The following is a 27,471-nucleotide window of genomic DNA, read 5'->3' as shown; positions in this document are numbered from 1 at the left end:
CATGTGATGGGATACTTTTTGAAACACTTATTTTCTTTCCAAAACTTAGCACACAACTATTCCAGCAGAAGAGTTCTGCTGTACTTTTGCTTGTGTCGTGACTTGCAATTTGCCCGAGTTTTTACAGTCAAGTAGAAAATATGTCTTAAATGCAGAATTAGCCCCCCTCCCCCCATTTAAAAGCAAGTAAGTGGGCAGTGAGCCAGATATGCTGGAATTAGGCAAACAGGACTAAAAACCTGAGGCCTTAGGTTGTATCCTTAATAGCACCGTGGTGGGGAGGCTGAGTGTGTCTGTAAGGAACATGTTAGCAAGAACACTGTTGTCTAGTCCAGGCTAATATGGAAACCAAACTTTGCAGTGGCACTAGTTCAAATGCCAGGGCAACATCTAGAAATCAGAGCTCTTTTTAATTTCATATTATTTTAATTAATAACCTGACATTAAGCCACATTTACTTCTGGTAATCATGGTCCTTGCTGTTTCAGATTATTTTAATGAATAAGGTGATGAATTAAAAAGTAATTGTGTGAAATCATATGCAATTATAAAAGTTACGGCTTTAAAAAATAAGATCAGATTGTGTTAGCACAATCGGTAGAGCATGAGGCTCTTAATCTCTGGATTTGTGGGTTCAAGCCCCACATTGGGCAAAAGATTCCTGCATCGCAGGGGGCATAGGAGCCAACTCCAGCACCCAAAATAATATAATTGTGGGGCACCCACAAAGTCAGTGAGAAAAGCCAGCAGGTAGCAGCAGCGCTGGCCCTGAGAGAGAAGCAGCTAGCCAGCGAGGCACGCTTTTCCTCAGGGAGGAGCTCAGAAATGGAGGCAGACAGACTCTGCCTCCGCCTCCCAACTCCCCCAGAAAACAGTGCCTTGCTGGCTATGAAGAGGAGGAGGAAGAGGAGCAGCCGCCGGCCACCTCAACAGGCGTGTGCGTGTGATGTCACACAGCCGAATTGCGTCGGCAGGCACCCACAGTCCTAAGGGATAGATGGCACCCCTGACAGGGTGTTAGACTAGAATGACCCTCGTGGTCCCTTCCAACTCTACAGTTCTATGAGTCTATGAGTAGTAAAGGAGACTTCTTATTTTTTTGGACAGGGTGGACATGCACTCAAGCCAAAGACTATGGGAAGATGGTTGAGAACACTATAAAAGGAAATTTCCGAGTAGAATTTATTGTTGGATCCTTTATTTTCACGCCTTAACTTTGCTAAAGAAGAAATTGCCAAAGAGAGTGCAGTGTTGGTATTGGATATGATTTAATAGAGTTGGCTAGGATCAGACTTGGAAGTGGTCAGCTAAACTGTGGGAACAAGACTTCACTTTAGCATTGGGGAATGCTAAGAATACAACGCAAGAGTAGCTCTGCTGGATCAGATCAAAGGTCTGTCTAATCCCGCATTCTGTTCTCACAGTGGCCAGATAGATGTCTACAAGTAGGGTATGACCTTGATAGCACTCTTGTGCTCCAGCCACCAGTATCCAGAGACAGACTGCCCAAATTACACCTGGGGGACTCGAGTGAAATTTGAACTAAGGGTATACAAATTTGCTCATGCTCTTTATCACTACACTACTCCATTGCTTAGATTTGTGGTTTTTCCAGCGGCATCATTCTTTCAGCAAGGAGTAGGGATTAAGGCAGAAAGAGGAAATCTTCTCCGTTAATTAGATTCATTATTTTTTACTTCTCCTTTTCTAACTCTACAAAAAGGAAGTAAATGGTGTGGAGTTTTTTTGTTTTTCCTTTTTTTTGGGAACAAAACTATGTTTTTACTAGGCACCCTTTTTAAACAGATACGTAGTGCAACTCTACTGCAATTGCAAGTTCTCAAAAGGCAACCACAAGCTACCTGTATTTATTGAGATTTCTTTCATGCTAAAACCATATACTAGGGTGATTCTGTTGTTGTAGAATCACTTGCTCACAACCTGACTTTCTTTATCCAGTTGACAGGGAGGAAAATTGCATCTGCTGTACTAGGCTCCATCCATTGGGATCTTCCTGACCTGGGTTTGCTACCTTGCATATTTCAAAAGTCAGTGGGTTCAACTGCCTGAGGAATCTTAACAAAATCACAGACTTGAAATGTAAATGATAAATTGCTCCTTATGTACTAAATTGGTTTTTTTAAAATAAAAGATTCAGCGCTACCTTTTTATAATGCATTCTTGTATTTTCTTTCTCAAATACAGATGCTAAATAATTTTATATCACTAATTGGGCTCAGTTGGATAATTACATACTGATTTTCTGAATTTGTTAAAAGGCTGGCCATTCTTGTTTGCCGTGGTTATTTGCAAACAGGTTTTGCATGTGTGCAGAGTGTTATTAATGAGAGCGCATTTGTAGAAATAGGCTTGTGTGCTGGATATTGAATGCATCGTTTAGTGATAAGGTCAGACAATAAAACATGTTGATTTGTGTATATTGAAGCTGTATATCAACTGAACCAAATGCTTTCTCCACTGAGAAATCTGAGAGCATAAAGCAACCAGGTGTAAATTGCTTGACTTACATCTCTGCATTTATTTTAAAAAAGGTTAAATAAGCAATATTTACAATTAGACACACCATGTATTTTTGATGACCCAACTCACATACAAATTCTAATATATTTGTACTTGAGGATTATTATTTTTAACAAAAAAATTGTTTTCCTTCACGAATGAGTCTGATTGTGAATGATGCCCCAAATTTGACAGTGATCTGTAGGAAAAGAACCTAAAGAAGCTGAGAAGTATAAGCAACATTGTGGCTCTTGGAAGCTGCTTTGCCTTACTTTATTGGATTTTCAAAGAATTAATCCAGATTATTAAAATGATTTTCATTTCCCCAAATGTACTGAAGACAAAACAAAGATGATGCAGATGGCAAAGTCATCTCCTGTTCTTGTTGAAGGGAGGATTGCAAAAAATGCAAAGACCTTGCAAAAAATTGGGAATTGCTCAATCACTGATCGTTATCAACAAATAACAGCCACTGTAGTCAACAGTTACTATGGTGGCAGGTGGAAGTGAGAGCACCATATTCTCTGTAAAGAAAAGGGTGCATGTATATCTGTCTGCTCTAAAGTAGGCATGTCTCTGCTTGCAACCTCTTGTTCCTGCAGAAAAGGCCAAGGCAATACAAGATGTTACAAGATGTTACAAGATGGAGATGTTAGCTGCCCTGGAAATGTTGATTTTGAACATGAGATATTTGACAGATTTATATCAGTTTTTAAAACTTTCAGCAATCTGCTACCAGTTCAAAGCAGATCTTGTCCATAATCAGTGAAGCCATCCAGTTAGATGTGTGTTTGAGTGTGGTGTTTGCTCAAGTTTACTTGAGTGCAGCACATACACATGCATGCCTGTGTGTGTACACACATCAGTATTCTGTATATCAATATCCCTGTGTGTGCGCTTGGGATTTGTATTGGGATGGTCAACTAAAAGTAAATATTTTAGATACCCCTTTTTCCATTAAAAAAATTGAACCTAGAAGGTTTGCCAGTATGTGTAGCAAAAGTAATATAATTTCAAAATTCTGCTTTCCCAAAGAGTTTCTTCATACTCAAGCTAGCACAGTACAAGGCTTAGGCCTCAGAATTCCTTCAATAAAAACAAACAAACAAACAACAACAAAGGCCATACAAAAATTAAAAACAGCTGAAAACAATTTTAAACAGTATCCAGTCAGTATTCACAGACAAGTGGAATTTCTATGTGGAATTTGTTAAAAGATCATGAGAATGGATTTCCATGTGGCATCCCAGAAGTATACACTTCATCTGTGCATGGGTGTTTGTACGTGTGATCCCTGTGTCTTGTGTAGATGCAGTGGCTCAAAGAACCCTAACAGCTTGTTCCATACTAATATAGTAAGTTCTCACCTCCTTTGTATAATATCCATCTGAGAAAGCACAATCCTGGAAACAAATATTTCAATATCTGATTTTTGCTTACGGTCCTTATGCCTGATGAGTCTCTTGAGTTCATAGAATGCAAAGATTCTAAAAGAAATTAGTTTCTTCAATCAGAACTTTCATTCTCTCATATTTTTCCTTAATTTACCTATTATTTTGAAAAAAGAAGAAACCTCTTAGTACTGACGTCTGGATTAAATTTTTTTTAAAGGAAGCTTAAATTGAAGCAAATGTTTTTGGGAGGTTGGTTTTTCTTTTAACCCAGTCTTTGTCCACTAGTGTACATTTTGTCCTTAATGATATTCAGCTATGCTTCGACAGGTTGAGGCAAATTAATTCCTGATGCTTTCTTCACCATCCTTAGTGGGCTTACCACTGTGAAAAACTCAGCCTGATACCACAGTCTTTTGCCTAGAGCACACCTTCATATCAGCAGTACATCTCCCACAAATATAAGAGAAACATTGATGTTATCTGTGAGTGGAATGGAGTTAGCAGGTGCTGTCACATTAGATTATTTCTTATTACTTTGATTCCACATCTGGAAGTGAGATTTTAAAAACCCGAAAAAAACTTTGTTCTATATCCAACACTTTTCTGAAACAGGTGTAAAATCTGGCCCGGTTACCCTTTCCTTTAGGTGTCATTTATTTTTAAACTCTTGGCCACCTTTTCTTCTTCGGGCACGAACTGTGCCATTCATATAGGTCAAGTAAGGGAAGTGTGCTGATTTTCCATCTGTGCCAGAACTCCTGAGGTGAATTAAAATAGCATAATGGCCATTTTTAAATAGAACAGTTTCCTTAGATGTAGTCTTTAGCTTCTAGAAACCCTTATAGTTATTGTTCGGATGAAGTCAGTGGAACCAACATATTTGTTCCAAACTTCCAGTCTTGTAATAAATATATTACACTTGCTGTGAGATTAGATACACCATGAAATATTCTAACCCATTTATTTGTTAGATACAGACAAAGGTAAACTGGCCAATTTCAGTCTGGTTCCACAGAGTAATAGAACTTGGGGCTTATTTTCCATTAGTTCTCGGTCTTTAAATTCTGTAATAACATTTTGTGGTTCTATTGTACTGGTTACTAAAACTAGTCAAGGAAAATTAACCTAAAACTCTTGTCTTTGCTGTTTTCCCCTTTTTAGATTTATTCTCTTAAAGCTTCCAGGCTAAGGCTTGGAGAACCCAGCCATCACCATTGAGCCCAGCAGCTGGAGCGGCAGCGAGAGCCCTGCCGAGGACATTGAAAGAATGAGTGATTCTGCAGATAAACCAATTGACAATGATGCAGAAGGTGTCTGGAGCCCAGATATTGAGCAGAGCTTTCAGGAGGCACTAGCTATATATCCCCCTTGTGGGAGGAGGAAAATCATATTGTCTGATGAAGGCAAAATGTATGGTAAGTCATACAGATCCAGCCATTTTGAAAACAATTCAATAAATATTATGTAAAGTTGTTCATGTGTACAGATTAAAGGGCCACCTTCTTAAGAAATAAGCAAGTGCTAGCCATCATTATTGGGCGAGCTAATGAAATTAGAGGCATTTCGTTGCTGCTTTATATCAGGACGTAACAGAAGGGAGAATGACCGCACTGACCAATAATTTTAAAAAGGAGAAGAAACTCCTGTTGTGGTAGTTTGATCTGTTGTAAAATCTAAGCCCATTCAGAGCTGTAAAGAAACTATAAATATCACATAATGTGCATTAGATCAAACTTGTGTGCATCGTTTTGCTTTTTCTCCTTTTTCCTGATGGAGCTGAGAATTCTATGGAAGTGTCTATTACAGGATTTTTAGAACTGATAAATTGCTTCTTTATATTAATCTTGAAGGTTTCATCAAAAGCTTTAAATACTTTCAGATAGTTTTGTGTGTTTAAAAGAAACATGAAATATTAATTCATAAAGTGGTGTCCTTGTTTGTATTGAAAATATATACATCACATTAAAAAATGTAATCCAACTTGAACTTGTATTTGGCAATGTATTTGTAAGAGCTCAAGGGTAGATAAAGCACTTTTATTGTATACAGTTTATTGTAAGTTCACTAACTTCCACCATCGTTTCAGTTAAGGCACCATAGAGTCTTTTCTTCCAAGTTGGGCTGCCATAGATTATCAGTTGTGCTGACAGTATTTCGTACATATATTTGATGTTTATCCCAGCTAGGGGATAAGTTGTTTTTACTTTTTGTTCTTTCCGAGTTGCTCCAGCTAATCTCTTGACTTTGGAGACTTAAGCTTCTTTTCCCTTTCCTTCAGTCCCTTCCCTTTCAGAAAATATTGCTGACTGCAGAGTCCCGTCCCCCCCCCCCCCCCGTTCTGGCTTCTCGCATTGTGGAAAGCAGATGGCAGGTTGTTGCTGTGCTCTTTATTCTCCCCTAATCACTGAGTGTTTAGCGATTTCTGTCTTTTGTGCAGCTGCGCTTTCCAAGCGATGCGGAATCCTTACCTGATGAATCTTTCTGTGAGCATTAGAGAGCAACTTATTCCTCCACAATTGCAAATATGTTTCGCACAATGGGGTGTTTTGTCTTGAAACGCAGGCTCTTCCCCAGAAAGGATCAGTAGGAATCTGCAGAGCAAACTAGCATGCACTGTAAGTGGAAAGCAGATGGTATTGCAGCTGCCACCAGCTGTGTACCCCCTCCCTCCCCCCCCCCAGTACTGGTTGGATGATGTAATGGAAACAAGGGGGAAAAATTCTTTCTGTGGTGTTGGAGTCTCTCACAGCCTGTCAGTGTCACAGAGAGGGAGAAACAGACCTTAAGGCGTTAGTTTGCAGCTGTCATGTGACCCTTGAAGCCAAATGAAACATAATGTCTGGAAAAATAGGCTTCTGATGAAGCATCTCAGCTGCTGTTGGCAGAAACTTTCGAGGCCTCCTTCCTCCGGCTGCTGGATTCCCCCCTCCCCTTCTTTCAATTTGTATCAGACACCACAGTCTTCCTTCTTCCCTTGGCTTCCCCTCCCGACACTGGTATACTTCCGTCATTTTTGTTATGTTTTAGTGATCCATGTGGTGATGGTAGTTTCTTATCACGAAATGAGGAGAAATTTGTTTTATGTGGTGGTTACATTCCCTGAAGAAGAATACCAAGAGGTTTTCTACAAAGGAGGCTTCATAGGATGTTATAGCCTGGTACCTGAAATTCCTTTCCTCCCTCATGGAACTAATTGTATTATAAATTAATTTTTGAAACAGGTCTTTTTCATGTGGTGCATTTGGATCTGTTCTTATCATCATTATTCATTAAATTTGTATACTGCTCTTCATCCAAATATCTCAGGTTCACAGCCTAAAAATACGAGACGAAAACATAAAATACATAATAGAAACAAGAATGAAAGCAAAACAAACCAATACCGCCCCCAGTAGCATTATTTTTCTGTAGTTGCCTGACAAGAGAGCAGTTTCCACTAGAACTTGAACCAGGTAAGATTTGTCCAATAGCAAATCCAAAATAATTGTAAAACTTGAGAAAAAGATCTGGGTGGGGGAGCCATTGAGGGTACTGTAAATATAGTGGTGAATTCATTATTATATTTTATTTAAAATATATATTTATTTATATTTATTTAATATTTATGCTGCTTTCAATGTCCTTTCAATGTGGCTCACAATTTCAACCATAACACAACACAGCAAATCAGCACTATCAATGTAGGCATGATGAAATAACACATTTTTGTAAAACAGGTTCCCTTATTATGCACTCCCTGATTGTACATTGTTTTATTGTTACAGAAAATCAAGTGGCATCAGTGGTGAGGAATGCTGATAACTTGAACGCGCTTCACCTATGAAGTTGGTCTGAAAATAACAGAAAGCCCTAGGCCCGATTTAAAAAGGTGTGTCTTCACACCCTCCCTAAGACTTGATAAGGAGGGAGCTAGTTGTACCTCAGTTCTACAGAAGAGTTCCACTTCCCCATGCCACTGACCCTTGCGCTACACTTAGCAGCTGGAATGCAAGAAGGTCTCCCCAGCAGTTCATAAGGCCTTTTAGCATATTGGCATCCACAGGAGTGGTGCTACAGGATCCCAATTGAAAGCAATGCTCACCACTCCTGGAGGCGGTGTTCTGCATTATATCTGCAGTTTTCAGACCAACTTCATAGGTGGCCACACAGAGTGCATTTAAGTTATCGGCGTTCCTTACTGCTGATGCCACCTGGTTTTCCTGTGACAGTGTACAATAAGGGAGTACCCACAAGCAATGAACCTGTTCTTTAAGAGAAAGTGCAATCTCAAATCCCAAGCATAAGAAACATCCCCCAACAATGCCTGCATCTGGCTGGATTTCAGCTTCAGTATAGTAACCTTCATCCAGCCCACTACTAGCCCCAGACACTGCTCCAAAACTTGTACATCTTCACATGATTCAGATGGTATGAAAAGAGGAGAAACTTGGTGGCACCTGCATATTGGTGACATTGTGCCCTCAATCCTCAGAATGACAGTCCCCAGTGCCTTAAGGTAGATGTTAAAGAGCATAGGGGCTAAGATGGAAGAGATTTGAGTATGTTTAGAGGAGATTGAGAGGAGATGTGATAGCCGTATTCAAACATCTAAATGGCTATCACATGGAAGATGGAGCAAGCTTGTCTTCTCTTACGCCCAAGGGAGTAGGACCTTGAAATAATGGATTCAAGTGACAAGGAAGGAGATTCCAACATCAGGAAGAACTTCTGATAGTAAGAGCTATGGAGCGGACTCTTTCAGAAGGTGGTAGGCTCTCCTTCCTTGGAGGTTTTTAAGCAGAAGTTGGATGGCCATCTGTCAAGGATGCTTTAGTTGAAATTTCGGGGGGCTGGACTAAATGACCCTCAAGGTCCCTTCCACTCTACAATTCTATGATTCATTGGACTCCCACAGCATACTTGCAAAAGGGCCGGTCAGCAATTTAGCGAATATATCAAACATGCATTGTTATTTAATTGCTATTACAGAACTGCTATACACAGTTTAGATTTTTTTTAAAAAAACACACATTAAAATTCAGTTGGTATTTTTATATTGTGGCAATTCAGTGTTCAGATTGTAGCTGAGCTTTGATTTAAGGTACTGCCATAATTCTGGAAAAAAAGAGAAGTACTCTGGGGAAATGCAGATGACTGCGTTAGCAGAATTTATATCCTGACTCTTTCTCATTGGATGAACTCATGTTTTCATTCTTCAAGCTGAGCAACTGCTTTGTAGTGTTTGAGGATTTATTGAAACCATGCTATGTTTTTGAGGACTTTATAATAGAGTCTTATGGCCCTAATAGCATAATTGTTCTCCAAGGATTTTGAAATCAAAACACTGTAAGTGTTTTTAGATACCGTGTGGAATAATAATAATAATAAAAGAATACCTTCTGGTGGCATTCTAAGCTTATTTATAGCAGAGATATTGCTGTATTTCAAAGCTTTGACAGAGTTTGGAGTATACGGTAATTTGACAGCCACCCATGAACCATTCAAGACAGAATTTCAAAGTTAGTACCAGTTTATTTTCTGGTTGAAATTGTCTTTAAAGTGATAACGATCAGAGCAAAGAAAGTGGGATGGCAGTAGCTCTTTTTTGATGGTAGAGGTAGGGAGAAGAAGTGGAGAAAATGCGACCCAACTAATTAAGAGGTTGCTGTAGATCCTCTTAAATCTAATGGATGCTATATAGTCCATCAAATGTTTTGCTCCTTCCAAAAGTTTCACTTCTGGAGACTCAGGGCTAAAGCGTTCTGACTGTTTCATACTTTTATCCTACCCTGTGAGTTGTAGGTGTACCACCCAGGGCTAATTGACTCTTAATCATTAGCAATTCATATGTTGTTAAATAATAAAATAAATCTCTTGAAAAGAAAAGCAACTCTTAACTCAAGCAGTCAACATTTCCTTTGTGAAATTTTTGTTGTGTGGTGGCTACTTCTGTTGATGTTTGTACCATGACAGATGCAATTAAAAATATAGAACGTTTCCTTTGATTGTAAATCTTGACTCTGGTATTATTCTCATTCATTAAATCCAGTAGTCGTGGCCTTTTGATTGAAAGTTAGTTGGCTGATCAGTATTTGTGGTTAGCTCAAAGTGTTGGCCTTTTTTGTTAGTTTTTTCTGGTGATCCCTATGCACTTTATTTTCAGGATACTTGCCTGTATGTGTCTCTCCTTCAGAAGGACTATATCCAGAAAAGGCACTAATTTTCTCTGAGCACTATTTTGATTTGTAACCTGCATTTGTCAAGGAATTATGGGTTACGGTTGCTTTGGGCTTTATATGGAAAACATAAATTGAAGGAGTGGGGAGAGAAAGAAAGGTTAATGGAGGATTAGACTGGCACAGGTGTGAGACGTGTTCTAAGACAACACCTAGAGTTTGGGTAATGATGATTCTCTGGTGGTGAGGCAAGTTTGTCATGAATTTACTGCTCTGCCAATGAAGTTCTAATTGGCCTCAATTTACCCTTCGGAAGAGTGTAACATTCAAATACTTTGAACGCTCAAGGTGCACCAGTAGGGTCTCTGTGTGTTTTAATTTGAAGATCTGCTACAGAGAGGTGCTGACTGAAAATGAACAGACACTTAAAGGGGGAAAAATGCATTCCCAAATTAGCGGTAATCTGAGTTTGTATTGTACCTGATTACTGGCATCAATGATATATTTCCATGCCTCAGGTTAAAATGCTACTCTTGGAGGAGTCAAATTTTACATCCCTGGTATGAGGCAGTGTTATTTTAAAAGCTTCATTCATATGTAGAATTATTGCTAAAATGTTTTGTAGATGTCACTTTTTTGAAACAGGAGAAACAAAATGTTTTAAGTTGTCATAATTGTCTGATTCACCGCTAAGTGTATGGGATTTCCCCCCCTCTTGTTCGTTTTAACTTCAAGAAGTTCCATTTTCATTACTACTGCTATAAAAATGTAAGTCATAAAGTTTGCACAGCATTAAGGACAAGTATATCTGAATCCAGAAGTAGCATTGGAAGAGATGAAATGCCAGATGTGAAGGATTGGGTTGCATGTTTATTCAACTGTTACTGTAATCATTGTACAAAGATGTAGCCTTGCAATTTCTGTCTCACAGCAACATACACAAAATACACCCCAGTGATGAGGCCTCTCGGATGGTAGCTGGTGGATAAGTTACAGTACACAAACCCGTCCACACGTATTTTTGCAAACTAAATGGTTGTTATGCAGACATTATAATTGTTCGTTCAGTTGTTTATTTGCCACGCTTGCATTCTGCCCCTTTGCTAAGCAGATCAGTAGTGAACATTTCTTCCCCCATGTTATTCTCACAACAACCTTGTGAGACACCTTTGGTGGGGGAGAGGGAGGGAGTCATGACTAAACAGGGATTTGAACGTAGGTCCTTATGGCTCCAACATGCACTTCACATTTGTTATGACACACTGTTTCAGTTCATGACGGCTACACTATGTGGGCCATACCTGCATACTTTGAAATCAGAGGTTTGATCAATGTGCAAAAACGTTCATGAAATGAAATGCACTTTCCAACAAGCTTATCCACTAACAGCAGCAGCAACAACAATAATATCCTGTCCATTTGGCTGGGTTTCCCTAGCCACTCTGGACTGGGGTATCAATAATAAAATTATCTTTGCTTTGTATGAACAGAAGAATAGACTGCATTACTATATACCAGGCATGTCCAACAGGTCAATCGCGATCTACCGGTCGATCGTGTGGTGTCCATGGTAGATCGCGGTTGATCGCGTGACCATGAGCAATCGTCCCCCCCAAAAAACCACCTCAGCAAGTTTGGCTTTCCTAAAAACAACTTTACCTCACCCCAAAAATGCTCAACAACTTTGCCTGGCAATGACAATGGGTAGATCACAGCCAGGATTTTAATACTGTGAGTAGATTGCTGCCTCTTTTGTTTTGGATGTGCCTGCTATATACCAAGTGAAGGAGAAGGGAGATATTGGTAGTGGTCATGGGAGGGAAGAGGGAGAAGGGAGGAGGTCACATAAACCTCCAATAGCTCCTCCTACTGCTTTTGTGTGCAGGCTGACCTCTTTGCCCACCTATTGGTCCTCCCTGTCCATGATAGACAGGGTCGTGCCATAGAGCTTTTAAGTGAATCTACTTCATGGGTAGGCAAACTAAGGCCTGGGGGCTGGATCTGGCCCAATCGCCTTCTAAACCCGGCCCGCAGACAGTCCGGGAATCAGTGTGTTTTTACATGAGTAGAATGTGCCCTTTTATTTAAAATGCATCTCTGGGTTATTTGTGGGGCATAGGAATTCGTTCATTTCCCCCAAAACAATATAGTCTGGCCCCCCACAAGGTCTGAGGGACAGTGGACTGGCCCCCTGCTGAAAAAGTTTGCTGACCCCCTGATCTACTTGCTCATGTTAGCTACTTTAGCATCACTCCTAATAACAGCAAACTGAGCTGTGACTGAGAATATAAATAAGGATAATTTTTATTTTTGGGTAGGTTAAGTATCTGCGAGTTCTGAAAGATCCAAAACATGTGTCAAAATGCTGTGATGGCTCCCAGTTTGTGGAATGCTCTTCCCAGGGAGGTTCGTCTGGCACATTCATTATTATAGGCGCCAGGCAAAAACGTTCCTCTTCAGGCCTTGGGCTGATTAACAGTCTATGTCAGGGGTCAGCAAACTTAATGCGCCTCGGGTTGGTGTCTCCAGTGCCGATTGCGTGGCGGGCTGGAGGGCGGGGGAGCGCATACCCATATGCGTGCGCACACACTATTTCTGGCGCACTTCCGGGTCGGAGGAGTACTGGAATTAGCTTGTGCGCATGTGCAGGGGCCTCCTCTGACCCGGATGTGCACTGGAAATAATGCTTCCACATGTGCAAATAACGCTTGTGCATGCTCACAAGCTATTTCTGGTGCTCCTCTGACCCGGAAGTGGGCAGCCGCACAGCGCCGGTAAGAGCGGGCAGCGGTGGCAGGGGGCGCCACGGGCCAGATAAATGAGTCCCTCAGGCCTTATCCTGCCCACGGGCCTTAGTTTGGGGATCCCTGGTCTATGCCCTCTTAAATGTGTTTGTGGGAAGTGGGGCATTATTGTTCGTTTCGTTCTTGTTCTTGTTTTTATTATGTTTTTATTCTGTATTTTTATGTTGTGAACTGCTCTGAGATCTTTGGATGAAGGGTGGCACACAGACTTAATTAATAATAATAATATCTGTTAGCTGTCTGAAGGGATTAAATCTATGTCTTCTCTTTTCTGCTATGCTGAATGTGATATTTCAGGAGGAAAGGTGGCCAGACGTTCACATGCTAACGCTATTACAATGGCACTGTTTGTGTAGACAAAACAAAAGAAGTTTACCTTCTAGTGTTCATGTAAGGATGAAATTGGATCCAAGGATTTGATTGTCTTCAAGAGACCTGAAAAAATCCACTTAAGACATGTTGTCAACTTGCTTTGATTGGCGTAGTTGCAGGTAGAGATTTTGTCCACTGAAAGAAAAAGCCCTGCAAATGGAATACTTTCTTTTAAAATATTTGAATCGTACATGGAATCTTTTGCTTGTTTCTGCACAATCTGTTCATTTCAGTGCAATTTCCCTTATCTTTCCTTAATGCAGAAAGGAAGAGTGTGCAACAGGAATTTGCTTGTACTTGATTGTAGCCTACCTGCAAAACAGCTATAATCTAGAGGTGGCCTTTTGGTAGCTGAAGCAGGGGTAATAATAATAGTAGTAGTAATAATAATAATAATAAATTTCATTTATAAAGTGAAAATGTGTTTTTCCCATAAGATACATGATGCCCTTGGAAAATGATATAATTAGTATATGCTTTTTGACACTTAGGACATCTGGTTTTAAGGCCCTGCTGTGTCCTTGTTTTGTTTGTTTGGTTATTTAACTGCTTTAAAACATTGCTTTCAGGGGCAAGGCAATATTTCCGACCTCCTCGGGTGGCGCTGTGGGTAAAACCTCAGTGCCTAGGACTTGCCGATTGTATGGTTGGTGGTTCGAATCCCCGCGGCAGGGTGAGCTCCCGTCTTTCGGTCCCAGCTCCTGCCCACCTAGCAGATCAAAAGCACCCCTAAGTGCAAGTAGATAAATAGGTACCGCTTTACAGCGGGAAGGTAAACGGCGTTTCCGTGTGCTGCGCTGGTGCTGGCTCGCCAGAGCAGCTTCGTCACGCTGGCCACGTGACCCGGAAGTGTCTGCAGACAGCGCTGGCTCCTGGCCTATAGAGTGAGATGAGCGCACAACCCTAGAGTCGGACACGACGGGCCCGTACGGGCAGGGGTACCTTTACCTTTAACTCCCATCAGCCCTGGCCAACATGGCAAATTGCAAGAAATTATGGGAGTTGTAGTCCAAATACTACACAGGAGGGCCATAGGTACTCCCATCCGACTTTAAGGTGTTGACAACTAAACCCAATACGGGGTTTATCAGATTCAAATATAATATTGGATGAATTATTGTATTTTAATATTTTGCCTTTCAAAAGTTGTTCTATAGTGGCACCTGCTAGAAAGATTGCCTCTACCCAGGTATTTAAGCAGCCTGACAGCTAACTGGTGACAGGTGGTCACATGCTCTTCCACTTTTGCCTGCTGCTGTTGGTTCCTACTTTGGACCTAGAAGCCCCTGGGCAGCTGTGCCTGAAATTACCACTGCAGCATCATATTGAAATGGGTGTACAGCCGTTTTTTATCCTGCCTTGATCAGCTGAAGGAAAGGAGGAGGATGAAGCCATACATGAGGTTTGCATAAAGAGCTAAAATCTGTTTTAGTTCCTGCAAGAGGATCATCCAGCCCTGCCCCAATGGAAAGGTGAAGCCCCCTTACTTTATAAATGTCTCCGTATAGCACAGTGGTGCAGGAGGAATTTTTTTATTTTGTTTTGTTCAGAGGAAAGCTTACAGCATTTGGGGCTTTCTAGCTTAGTGAAAAGGGAAGTAAGATGTGTTTAAGACGTAATAAAGTGTGGAGAAAGTGGATCGGGGGGAAATCTCTTTTACAACACCAGAACTCATGGGCATCCAATGAAGCTAAACATTGGAAGGTCCCAGACAGACAAAAAAAGGTACCTCTTTACACAACCCATAATTAAATTATGAAATTTGCTCTCACAAGGTGTAGTGAGAGCCAGTGTGGTGTAGTGGTTAAGAGCAGTAGATTCGTAATCTGGGGAACTGGGTTTGTGTCTCCGCTCCTCCACATGCAGCTGCTGGGTGACCTTGGGCCAGTCACACGTCTCTGAAGTCTCTCAGCCCCACTCACCTCACAGAGTGTTTGTTGTGGGGGAGGAAGGGAAAGGAGATTGTTAGCCGCTTTGAGACTGCTTCGGGTAGTGATAAAGCGGGATATCAAATCCAAACTACTCTTCTTCTTCTTCTTCTTCTTCTTCTTCTTCTTCTTCTTCTTCTTCTTCTCCTCCTCCTCCTCCTCCTCCTCCTCCTCCTCCTCCTCCTCCTCCTAGTGATGGTCACCAACCTGGATAGCAGTGGCTTCTAGCCTTGATGGCTTTCCCCCCCTTCACTGTCAGAGGCAGTATGAATAACAGTTGCTAGGGATCACAAGCAGGGAGAGTCCTGTTGCCCTCCTATCCAGCTTGCTGGCTTCCCATAGGTCTCTGGTTGGCCACTATGAGAACAGTCCGTTGGACTAGATGGTGCCTTTGGCCTGATGCAGCAGGGCTCTTCTTAGGTTGTGTTCAGCAATGGCTGCTTTAGTGTCAGACCCAATTCTGACACCTGTGTGAGAGTACCACCTGTGACCTTATCCCAGGACTAGGATGCTTAAATATACTTCCCCTTCAGCATGGTAGCTCATATGACCATAAGCCATGAGCAGATGTACTGAATCTTGAAGGTTTACTCGCACGTAACTAGGTTTCAGTGCTGGTTAGGCAACTCCATAGTGTACTTCCTGAAACACCAGGAAACTTCTGTAGCCTAACGCAATGTTTGGCAGGCAAGATTGGGTGCCACAAAGAAGCAGACAGCAGTGCAAATGAGAGAGAAAATGGATACAACATTTATTTAACGGGAGGCATATGATGCCCCTATTCCAAAGGGAGCACGGAAGTGTAAATAAATTCAAGAAATGCAGGTGTATTCTCTCAATATATATATTTTTGGTCAGTATCATTTTGTTTCAGTCTTTTCAGAAAGTTTTATCTGTTTCCACTAAAAAAACAAAGGCATTGTGTGATAGAAATGAGCTTCCTCATTTCTATTGATTCCTTATGCCAAAAATATTATGCCTTACGGCTGGGATTAAAAGTTGTTTTGAAAAGGGACTTCACTGCTGGAACTTCACACTGATTTTTACAAATTTCCCGACTTGGACTGCTCTGCTGTGATAAACCCTGCTGGACATCAAGAAAGAAAGACTGACTAGACCTATTGGGGGGGGGGTGCAGACAAAGCCCTGACCTCACTGTACATGTCCCAAAGGCACCACCATAGTATGATTCAGCCCAAGGAAATAGGGATATATTTCAGCCTACTAGAATAATCTGTGTGCATAGCATGCTGAACTGCCACCTTAAGCGCAAAAGCACAGAAAAAATATATGCCTCTTGTCTTCTTCACAGGATTTGCTCCCTGAAATGTGGCTGCAGACAGTGTTGTATGGGCACCTGTGCTGCTATCTGTGGAGGGATGAGTAGGGCTGGAGGCAACGTGACTCATCAGCCTGTTGTCTACCTGATTGGACAGCCAATGCTCCCCCTGGATTTATTTTAAATTGCTCACATTGTTTTGTCTGAGTTCATTCTCTTTGGTGGAAGAGTAAATTAGTATGGGTGACCCCTGGGCATGAAGTTGATGGCTTTCATCATTTGTACCCAGAGTCCTTTGTTTTTCAAAGTATCCCCCTTCTCAGTATGGAAGTCCCACTTTGCCCTTCTGGCTGATAGGAGGAGCTTTGACTGAGTACAGCCCAGTGGCTTCGCAGTTGAGCAGGACTTCTATGACACCACTTTTGTCAGCTTCTTCTGAAGAACATAAGGAGCCCTGCTGGGCTAAATCCACCTAGTGCAGGTTTCCCAGACTTGGTGTTCTACCAGCATGTTGCCAGGGGCAGATGGTAGCTGTACTACAATATATGTAGGGCTCCACTTGAGAAAGGCAGATCTAGTGGGTCTACCTAGCTTGGCTTCAGAAAATTTACAAGCAACTACTCAGGATTCTTCTCCACCACAAGTATTTGTAAAGGATCATAATATTTTCTTTATGTACTTTATTGTTGTTTGGAGACCGAAGGCAATTTGATGAAAATGGAGTATTGATCACCTGCACCAGTAATGACTTTTATTATTTCTGTCTTGCATAAACCTTTGTATTGTACCCAAAATATTAAATTCACATATGGAGAAAGAATTGGGTAGGGCAACATTTTCATCTCAAGGAGTTAAAGGATGAAACATTCTCTATTGCTGATTGGGGAAAAACCCACAAAACACAAAATGCTGTAGTTCAGTACAACCTGCCCATGTGTTCTGAGCATGTGAGGGGTTAGCAGGAATGTGCCATCCCATGAGTGTTTTGCACATGGCATTAAAGTGAGAGCGGGCCCATATATCCTTACTGTTTTCTCACTATATACAGTCAGCTTTTCAAGCATGAAACTGAAGTGGCCAGTTTTAACAGATGCCTGTTACAGATACACATTTTCTCCTAATGTTGTCAAATGTCCTCTTAACTAGAGTGGTACCTTGGTACTCGAATGGCTTGGCTCCCAAACAAATTAGATCTCGAACACCGCAAACCCGGAAGTAAGTATTCCAGTTTGTGAACGTTTCCCGGAAACCGAACGTCTGGTGTGGCTTCCGCTTGAGAGCAGGAAGCTCCTCCAGCCAATCGGAAGCTGCACCTTGCTTTTTGAATGGTTTTGGGAGTCGAATGGACTCCTGGAACGGATTAAGTTCGCGAACCAAGGTACCGCTGTATTTATTTTGATTCGCTTTTGCTGTGGTAACATAATCCTTGTGTTTTATGGTTCTGTGACCATTTCGGTCATTTTTGGCATACCACCCTAATATCTAATGGAAGAAGAGTGGTTTTAGAATCTTTATTTCTGCTTTATTGAAGATCAGAATTAGGGCGTTAATTGTCTGTCAGACTTGATAAAAAAACAAAACAAAACAACATCGGTTTTCTGGATTTTTTATGCCTTACTCCAAATAGCTTATGGCTCCATAATGGAGGCTTGACATTTGACAGCAGCTCTGTGAGGTAGGATAGCCTTATCAAAGAAGACCTTTGTGGCAGCCTTCTTGCTGGCTGAGGCTGATAGGAGTTTGTAGTCCAAAACATCTGGAGGGCACCAGGTTAAGGAAAATGGGCATACAAAACTGTCAAACAAAAGTCTTATTGAGTGCTCACAGTATATGGAAGCAATAGTGTTTTGACTGGATATTTTCCTACTGAATATTCTGGGCTATGTGAGTATGGAATGAAAATAAAGCCCTGGCATTTTAAATCTATCTACCTTTGCACACTGATAGGATTCAGAAACTGTTGGTTCCAAAGGAAACTTCTAATTTACTTTCAGTGTGAGAAGGGGTTGCTCTGAATGGATCTGAATAATGTCTCAAACACTCCTGACCCAAATTCATTTTTGCTCACAGTTTATAATATTTTGATTGGTAATTGCTGAGGATGAGCCAGTTGCAGTTAAATTTTAAGGAAGTGCTTGGTGTTTCTTAAGGTATTTTGCCGCTGAAGCAAAGGCTCAGGTATTTCAGATATGGGAGATGTGCAGATTGCATAAGATGTTATACATTGCTCACTCTAAGATACCGAGTCCTGTCTGCCCTTAAAACCCTTTGTTCTCTTGGCTGAATGCAGTTAATTAGCAACTGTCTCCATAGCAACTGCCTCGTAGTCCAAAAACATTGTCTAGTTTTTGCAGTTTAGCTTATCACACTGTTTACCTGAAGGGCTTTTCACCGCGCTGGGTCTCATTTGAGTTGGCTGCATGCCTGTTCACGGAAGTGAATTGTCAAGGCAGAAAAACGCCATGGCAGCGAGATGCTGAACAGGGTCTGCTGTGTGAAACTAGAAACATTTTTTGAAAAGTTCTTCGGAAACAGAAGTTGAAGTTTTGCAGTGATTTACATTAAGCCTTAAATTATTGGGCTTGCCAAGATTACGTTGCAGTTTAATAGAAAGACCCTTATTCATTCCTTCCTGTGTGCAGGCTGTAGTCTGACCTATTGAAAGTTCCCTTGTTTTTAAAAGCATGGAATAATTACTAATCTCTCAACCCTGGTTCTCTATAATTAGAGCACCTTCCACACATTGAACAAAAAAACTTCCTTTAAGAGAGCTGCCATTCGAAAAGCCAATCTCTTGTGCATTAAGGAGGTTTGATTGTGTAGTAGTTATTCTTTGTTTTGTTTCTGCATAATTCATTAAGAATAAATCTGGTGGCTAGTGTGATATACTTCTTTGTAGAAGGCTGTGTCTGAAACATATGGAATTGTATTTTTTAAATAAAACAATTTGATAATTCATTTGCATCTCTCTCACACACTTCTTAGGCAGGAGTAGAGAATCTATATAGACTGACCTGAATTTATCAAGCCAGCATCGCTAATTAAATTAGTAAAGAGCTTGTTCTCTGTGCATCTGAAATATAAAACACTTAATTGAAAAGAGTAAAGTTGTATTATTTAGTGGCTAGTTTAAAGGAGAGCTGGTTTAATTTTCCATTTTAATCTGCAAATAGCCTCAAACTGCTGCTTTGTACGAAGGTTGCTTTGATTCTTGCTTCCCCCTACACTCTTTCATTTTCAAAATATGCCGAGATTATGAAGATGGGGTTTATTTCAAGTTGATGTACATCACCCATTGATACATAAAGCATGAAAACTAAGCTATCTTGAACTTGTCAAGTACCCCAATATCGCTTTAGTTGACAAAAAACAAGTGGCTTTTTGGATGCCTATTCTGTTTAATAAAACAACCTGTTTTTGGAACAGTGTTTTCTTACAACATAGATAACAAAATGTGTTTTTCAGATTCATTGCCATATATTCTCTTGAGTTGGCTGTATTTGGGATAATAAGCTAAAATTTAATCCAGGCGAGGAGGTGCTTTGGGTCACACAGAAAAACCAATCTGAGAATGTGTATATAGTCAGCTCTGTGTGGAGTAACACTTATTCTGAAAGACTAGGTTCATCTTCTAGATCAGGTGTTGCTCCTGGAGGGACAGGTTGCTGCTGTTGCCAGGAGTGCTTTTGCACAATTTTGGTTGGTGTACCATCTGCACTCTTTCCTGAGAAAGAGTCAGTGTCTGGTCAGTGTCACATAACCTCATGTTGAAGAGCATAGAGAATGAGAAATGCATAAAATCTGTTAAAGATTTTTAAAAATCTGCTGTCAAGCTGTTTGTTCAACAAGAGGATGTGGAGTAATAATTCAAATGAAAATATTGCGAGGCAAAACTAAAGTTTAAATAAAACTTAGTGTCTCTATTCTGAAAATTGATAGCCGTCATACTTTGCAGGGTTAGAAATAATGTGTCCCTCTGCCTGTGTCCGTTTATACACACACAAAGTGAGAGAGGGAGCAGAAAGATGCACCCACACACCCGTTCAACACACCACCTTCATGTCAAGTGGTGGAATGTGTTTGAATTCCTATGACATGTTCCTAGGGAGGATTATGCAGTGACATTGGGGAGACGAAAGTTCAGCCTACTTCTGTCGCGTTCTAGCTATTTGACCCTGGGCAAATCACATAGGCTTTGTTTGAATTGGCTTGTGCCACTAAGCAGATTGCTCAAAAACGAAGTCCCGTTGCTTCATAATAAGGAAGTATGTGAGTGTATTGCCCTGGTGCAATATTAATTCATTTGGAATTTATTTCCTCCTATACCCAAGGGCAGATTACAGAGTAATCTCATTTTATCCCCATATGCCCCTTGTGAAATAGGCTAAAATAATATACAATGACCCATCAAAGCCGCCCTTCCCCCCAAATGTCCAAAGGGCTTGAACTAAGCTCTTCTGTGCCTAAACCTAATATTCAGTGTCACAGAGGGCAAGCCTGCGCTGTTCCCTTTGAGGATCCCATTTAACAGCTTTCCGATTCGCCCTAAATCCAAGATTGCTTCCTCCACTTGAGAGGGTTAACTAGAAACCTGCTCTTTCAATCTGAAATTAGTGGTGGGGGTGATTGCTTAGTCATAAATGAAAGCTGCTCAGACGCACGCTCATAAGCATCTCCACCAGTACTTTCAGACAGACCTAAATACAAGTTTGCATGGGCTACACTTTATGTTTGAATTTTTAAAGCAGGTATCACTGTTGAAAATACATAGCATCTGTGTGAGAACAAACTGCTGGTTGAGAATAGTTTTGTCTTTGCCATTTCTAGGGCTCTGTTTTCACAGTGTTTGGTACATGAGGTATTTTGTCTTGTTCCTTGGTCTAGCATTGGAATTAAACTACTATGGTTATTTTCAGAGATAGATGTGAGCTTTATCTCCCTTGTTGTGCTCTGTATGTGTTTAGAACACAGGGATATGTTTTCCCAGTACCCTTAAACATTAAGAAACTGCTTATTTCACATTTTTGTCACTAATATATTTACTTAATTTAGCATGGGAGTAATGAAGACTTCAGTAGTATAGAGTCAAGAGAAGCCAGGTTTTGATATATCATGATTTATGAAGCCCTTTCCCCCTTATTGCGCTACCCAGTCCACACTCTGTGATGAATAACATTCGTTTTTGAAAAGGATAAAAAAAGAATTTTAACATAATGAGAAAACAATTAAGGTGGAGGCAGTTGGCTTTTTGCATGGGCAAGAAATTGAAGATTAAGGTCCAATTAGAAAAGATTTCTAAAGAGTATGTTTACTTCATGAATAAAAAATTGTAGTACAAAGCAAGAATAAACACATTGCAGGTCACACAAACCATATCCTGTCTGGATAATGCAATGTTTTTGATAAAGAAAAATACATGAAAAAAATATCAGGAACAATTAAAAGCTCAGGTGAAATTAAATTATCAGGTTCAATTAAAACCTTAGCATGTTTGCACCAAACATAAATTTCAGCCACAATGTACCTCTGTGGTTATCCATTGCCTTGCTTTTTCTGCTTGTGTGCCAGTGCACATGTGTGCATGAAAATGTATCTGACACATGTGATCACACACACAAAAACCAACAAATTGGGAAACCTAGCTATAGCAGATCCACCCCTTAATACCACGAATTAATAATGCAGTGGATCCACTCCTGTTGACTGCCCCCTATTAAATATAGTGCACCCACCTCAGAGTACACCAACAAATTTCTACAATTTACCACAGATTATCCAGTGAGGGACTCGTGTGAGGAAAATTTTAATGATTTAAAGTCTCAGGCAAGAGTTGATCAAACAAGCAAAGTTTTATTAAACAAAAAGAAGTTTATGAAACAAAACGAGTAAGGAAATGTGTTCTTTCAGATAAAAGTTAACTTGTTTACTTTAACTATAAGATGTCTCAGGCTTAAACAAAATATTAAAGTCGCAACACTTCTTAAACCTCAGTTACTAAAAATCAGTTGATACACTTCAAGTAGTATCAGTTGATACATATTCAAGTTTCCAGAATGCTCTACTCACTTTCTGTCACTTAGATATTACAATTAAATTCCTTCAACACCATCCTGCTTCCTTCACAGGAACAGCTCCTCAGTTACCTCTTAACCATCCCACACCTGAGGTCTTCTAAATGGTATAACAGACCCAGGGGATCACCTCACCCCTTGTCACTGGTTTGGGAGTATTCAGTACCTAGAAGAACTCTTCCCTCCTGGCTATATTGAGTACAGTCAAACCTCGGTTGTCGAACATAATCTGTTCCAGAAGACTGTTCAACTTCTGAAACGTTTGACAACAGAGGATCAAAGGGTGGTTGGCAAAGTCAATGGAGAAAAAAGAAAAAACTCCCTGGGAGCCATTCGGCTTCCTAAAATCGTTCAAAAACCAGAGCAGTTACTTCCAGGTTTTCGGCATTCGGGACCCGAAATGTACGATGACGGAGGCATTTGGGAGCCGAGGTTTGACTGTATTCCCACAAGATCTACCTCTCCCGGTTGAGTCACAGCCCTCCGAGGACACTCCTGTCTGCATACCTTTCCCAGACCCTCAGCCCTGTCTCCCTATCCAAGCTGCAAGGCTCTGTCCTCTTGCTATGGATAGTCTCCTTAGTGTGTATGTTTAACTTAACTCAGAACCAGTTCTCCCTATCTCCCAACCTGAAACCTGTCTAACATCTCAACTCAAATCTTATCCTATCTCTCTTCTCAAATCCAGCCCTATCTTACTCTCTCCCTCAGAAGCTGCTTCTTTTACTCTTCCCCCCCAAAGTGCTATTCCTGCCCCCTCTGTGGCTAGCTGACTCTGTAGCCAATCAGAGAGAGAGGCTCCAGCCACTCTGGTGGAATTTCAGGGGGGACTGCATCACCAGACTCTGGTCTAGCTCTGTTGTCCATCACACTAGCCAAACTACTCTTGGGTTTATCATGGGACACAATTGTATGCCACAGACAGGATTTCATTGGCTGAGATTATCTTGCTTTACTTTGTGACCAACTCCTCCCCCCCCATGACCCCCAAGATCCACCAAGCATAGCTTGGTGCAAAAGGAATGAAAGTATGATGAGCAAAGGAATTTGTTTTGAGTATTAGACCTTTTGAGTATTAGACCTGAGTTGACCGCACTGGGCTTATTAAGTGTTTTTCAAGTAGATATAGAAGTTCTTGGACGCTCGTGGTTACTTAGTTTCCTTAGCTACAACAGCCTTCTTAATTCCAGCACTATAATTTTGTTGTTGTTAAACAATTCTGTTTTAAAAAAAACACCTTGCTGATGTAATGGAAATCACCCAGAAATCTACCAGTAGATCCCAGACTGCTTTCTGTCCACTCCCAGTTTAGAGGTAGAAGAGAAATAATACCAGAGTGATCTGAATTTGGGCTTTAACATTCGCAATCAAATCTTCCCTCAATGCACTTAAGCTGTAAGTTTTTAGCATCAGAACTGCCAAGCTAACAGTGGCAGTCAGGGCTTGGATACCCTTGAGCATGTGCCCAGAAGCATCCAAGCCTTCCGCCTTAGGCATCCTGCTGCTATTATACAACTCCATACTGGTTTGGGAAAAGTAAGGCTTGAAGGGATTAGTTAATGTGCTGGGTCAAGTGTCTTCTGAAGAGAGCCCAATCTTTGTTTGTATGAGATGTCGTGATTGAGAAGAGAAGATGGGAGAGGAAGATCCTTCAGTTCACCTTTGCAAACCACCTATATTCATAGATTTAGCACTATGGTAATTTAGTGCCATTAGCACAATTGTAATTCAACAAGTGGAATCTTGACAGAGCATTTGAGAACTCTGCAGCCACAGTCATTTGGAAATTAGAGAAGAATCTTGGTCCTCTGATACTTTGTCAAAATGTGTGGCTGGCTTTAAAGTGAGTGATAATACGTTGCATCATTCTTAGAGCAACAGAGTGTATTTGGTTTACTTTGATGTTTACTGAAGAAGGCTGCATGTACATTGTGTACGTGCAAACAAATAACATGTAGAACAATTTTAATACACCGGAAAGCCACCTCTGGTTATAGTACTCTTACATTCATTCAGTTATGCTTCAACTTTCTCCTTAGATTATTTTTTTTCCCTGAAGCATGAATACAAACTACAATATATGCAGTCAGCAGGAGTTCCTGAAGTTAATCACATTTAGTTATAGAATTGTGGGTACCTCAGTATGACCACTGTCCTATTTATCAAACACAAATTTCAGCTGTTTCAATTGAGGGTGTCCATGATTACAGGGGTGTAGTTGTGCCAGAGGGGGAGGCCATCTTTTCACAAACCAAAGACCCAAGAGCCCACTTGTATGAAAATGAGAATGTTCCTAGGACCATAGAACCAAAGGGAATCACAGTCTGGCCTCTGCCACCAGCCAGGGCATCAAATGTCTCTGAGAGAATATAATTTAACTTTGAACTTAATTAATACTCCTAAGGAGTACACAGGGACAGTCCTAAAAGCAGGAAGGAAAGGCATATTCAAGAAGAGAATGAGTGAAGAAATGCACACTATTTTATGTAATTTTTTGTTTCACCCTCTGACAATTTTTATCATCTTTTGGTGGATCCTATCATTAAAGAAAGACTCAACATGCACTGCAGTTCTGGGACATTTGAAAACATGTTATACTGTTCACAAGACAAGCTTTCATTTTTGCTATGATATGATTTATAGTAAATCTTTCCTTAGGGAAAATAGTCCTGTAAATCCACTCTCAGAAATTCAAGGGAAGCCAGCCATTTGTGGTAATACCTTGTCATAGCGGACTTCCCCATCTGCACTTCTATCATTTACTAAACTGCAGAATAACCTGCAGAATAACCTGCGGAAGTTATTCTTTCATCTGAAGCTTTTTGTGTGTTGAGTCATTTCACATTCTTGTATGAAGCAGTACTTTGAAAGCTAGCATAATTGGAAGCCTTGATTTAGCTTTGCATAAATACTTAAAAAAAACAAACCACATCAACCATGTTTTGCACCCTTAGAACTGAAGCTATTATAATGGCATACTTTTCAACTACCATTAATTTTAGGTTGTTTTTCATAAAATCTGAAACACAGAAGGGTTTTCTCTCTGTAGAGCAGAGCTTGTGGCTGTTTTGTTATTAGTGTTGACGAGTGTGGGAGACAGATAAAATACAGGAGACCTTGAATTATTAATTTCATACCTATTAACTGACACTAGTGAAGTTGCTAAAGTTCACAGTTTATCTAGTTTGGAACATAAATGTACCCAACTCACAATTCTCAAGAGATATTAGGGATCAAGCACCATCTCCTCAAGAAGTTCAGCTACGGCTTAGTATATTACTGGGTCTGTGACTGTATAATAAAATGTGTATTGTATTGTTTAGTACAGTAGTATCTCCGGTTACGTTACCCTCTGGTTACGTAAACTTCAGGATGCGAAAGCGGCAAACCTGTAAGTGTTTGACCAGGTTTTTCCATGCACGCATGTGCAGAACTGGTCTACCGCTGTGCGCGCATGGGCAGAAGCGGTCCTCAGGTTGTGGAAACCTCAGGATCTGACCGGACCTCCAGAACGGATCCCGTCCACAACCGGAGGTACCACTGTATGTTGAAAACAACAAACCTAGGTTTAAATCCTTCCTTTAAAAACTTTCTGGTTAATGTGGCTGTTTTGTAGGTGTGTGTGCAAAAAGAGGAGAAACCTTTCATGGAACAGCCTAGCAAATTGTAAATAAAATAAAATAAAATATGAAAGTGACTTTTAAACCTCAAAGAAACCCTTGGCAAGCCCAAATAGGTTTGGGAGCAAGGGAGCTGTCCAATAAACAAGCTCTTCTAATCCAAGTACAGGTAAGCTATATCAGCCTTTGATTTTCTGATTAATTATTTTAACTTCTGGTGGGGACAAAAGCTGTGTGTTGATCATATTTCAAGTTCCCCAGATGATCTCCAACATTAGCTGGGCAGAAAAAAGACTCTGAAAACAATGGAGTATGACTAATGTTGAATATCACCCTTAGTGAAGCAAGCAAAGAAACTTGGAGTGATCGCCAAAGAAGAAGTCATGTTGCAGACAGTTAGTGACTGTGCTGTGTGCCAGTTCCTCATCCAACCTGGGGAATTGTGGTTGTCCTATCAGCCAGCCCTAGGGTATGCTTCTGCTGAATGCCAGGTCAACTTGGAGTAAGACCACCCTCATCCATGATCTGATTGTGGATGAGGAGGCTAATCTGGTCTGTATCTCCCAGACCTGGGTAAGTGAGCAGGGTAGAATACTCAGTTCAGCATCAGGGCAGACTTGTGGGTCAGGGAGCGGGAGTTGCTATACTAGATGGAGATTCCATCTGTTTCTCAAGGCTCTCCATCCAGTTTGTATGTTCCTGGCATTGGGAAATCGTGACAGATTAGGAATTCTGCTGGTTTACTGCCTGCCTTGCTTCCCAGCAGTCTCCCTACCTGAGCTGACAGAGCTGGTCCCAGAGGCATTGTTAAGGACTTCCAGACTGCTGCTTCTGGGAGACTTCAACATCCATGCCAAGGCAACTGGCTCTGGGTTGGCTCAGGACTTCATGGCTGCCATGACAACCATGAGGTTGGCTACATTCTGGACCTTGTTTTCTCAACTGGGCAGGAAGAGGGCAATATGAAAGTAACATCAGTTCTGTGTAATGGTCAGATCACTTCCTGTTAAGGTCAAGGTTTTCAACACCTTTCCCCCTTTGCAGAGGTGAGGCATCTATTAGGATAGTCCTTCCCTTGGAGGCTGATGGATCCAATGGGTTTCCAGGTGGCTCTGGGGGATTTTCTGGCTGATATGACTGGCGCTTCTGTCAAAGTCCTGGCCAACCTCTGGAACATCCAAATGGCTCTGGCCATTGACACGATTGCTCCTGAGCACCCTCCTCCTGCTTTGTGGAGGCTGCTCATCTCCCTGCTATATGCCAAAGCAGTGGCTTTCAGCCTTTTTGAGTCTACAGCTCCCTTGATCAGCCCCATCCTTTCGGTGGCT

At 41.0% G+C, this 27,471-nt stretch overlaps 1 protein-coding gene across 8 annotated transcripts in view; it reads left to right on the top strand.

Annotated features, from left to right (window-relative positions):
- The window catches only part of TEAD1 (TEA domain transcription factor 1), a 165,480-nt gene that overhangs the window by 61,106 nt on the left and 76,903 nt on the right, over positions 1–27,471 (top strand). For 6 of the 8 annotated variants that reach the window (XM_053390948.1, XM_053390945.1, XM_053390949.1 and 3 more), the window contains one exon: positions 5,076–5,329. The exons of the other annotated variants lie outside the window; for them this stretch is intronic. In XM_053390948.1, coding sequence (XP_053246923.1) covers positions 5,182–5,329 — 148 coding nt within the window. In that variant the 5' untranslated portion in view covers positions 5,076–5,181. The remainder of the gene's footprint in view (positions 1–5,075; positions 5,330–27,471) is intronic. 8 annotated transcript variants of the gene reach the window in all.

The sequence above is a fragment of the Podarcis raffonei genome, chromosome 1 (genome assembly GCF_027172205.1).
Source record: "Podarcis raffonei isolate rPodRaf1 chromosome 1, rPodRaf1.pri, whole genome shotgun sequence".
NCBI classification, from domain to species: domain Eukaryota; kingdom Metazoa; phylum Chordata; class Lepidosauria; order Squamata; family Lacertidae; genus Podarcis; species Podarcis raffonei.
This window is presented reverse-complemented; position numbering and strand designations above follow the sequence as displayed.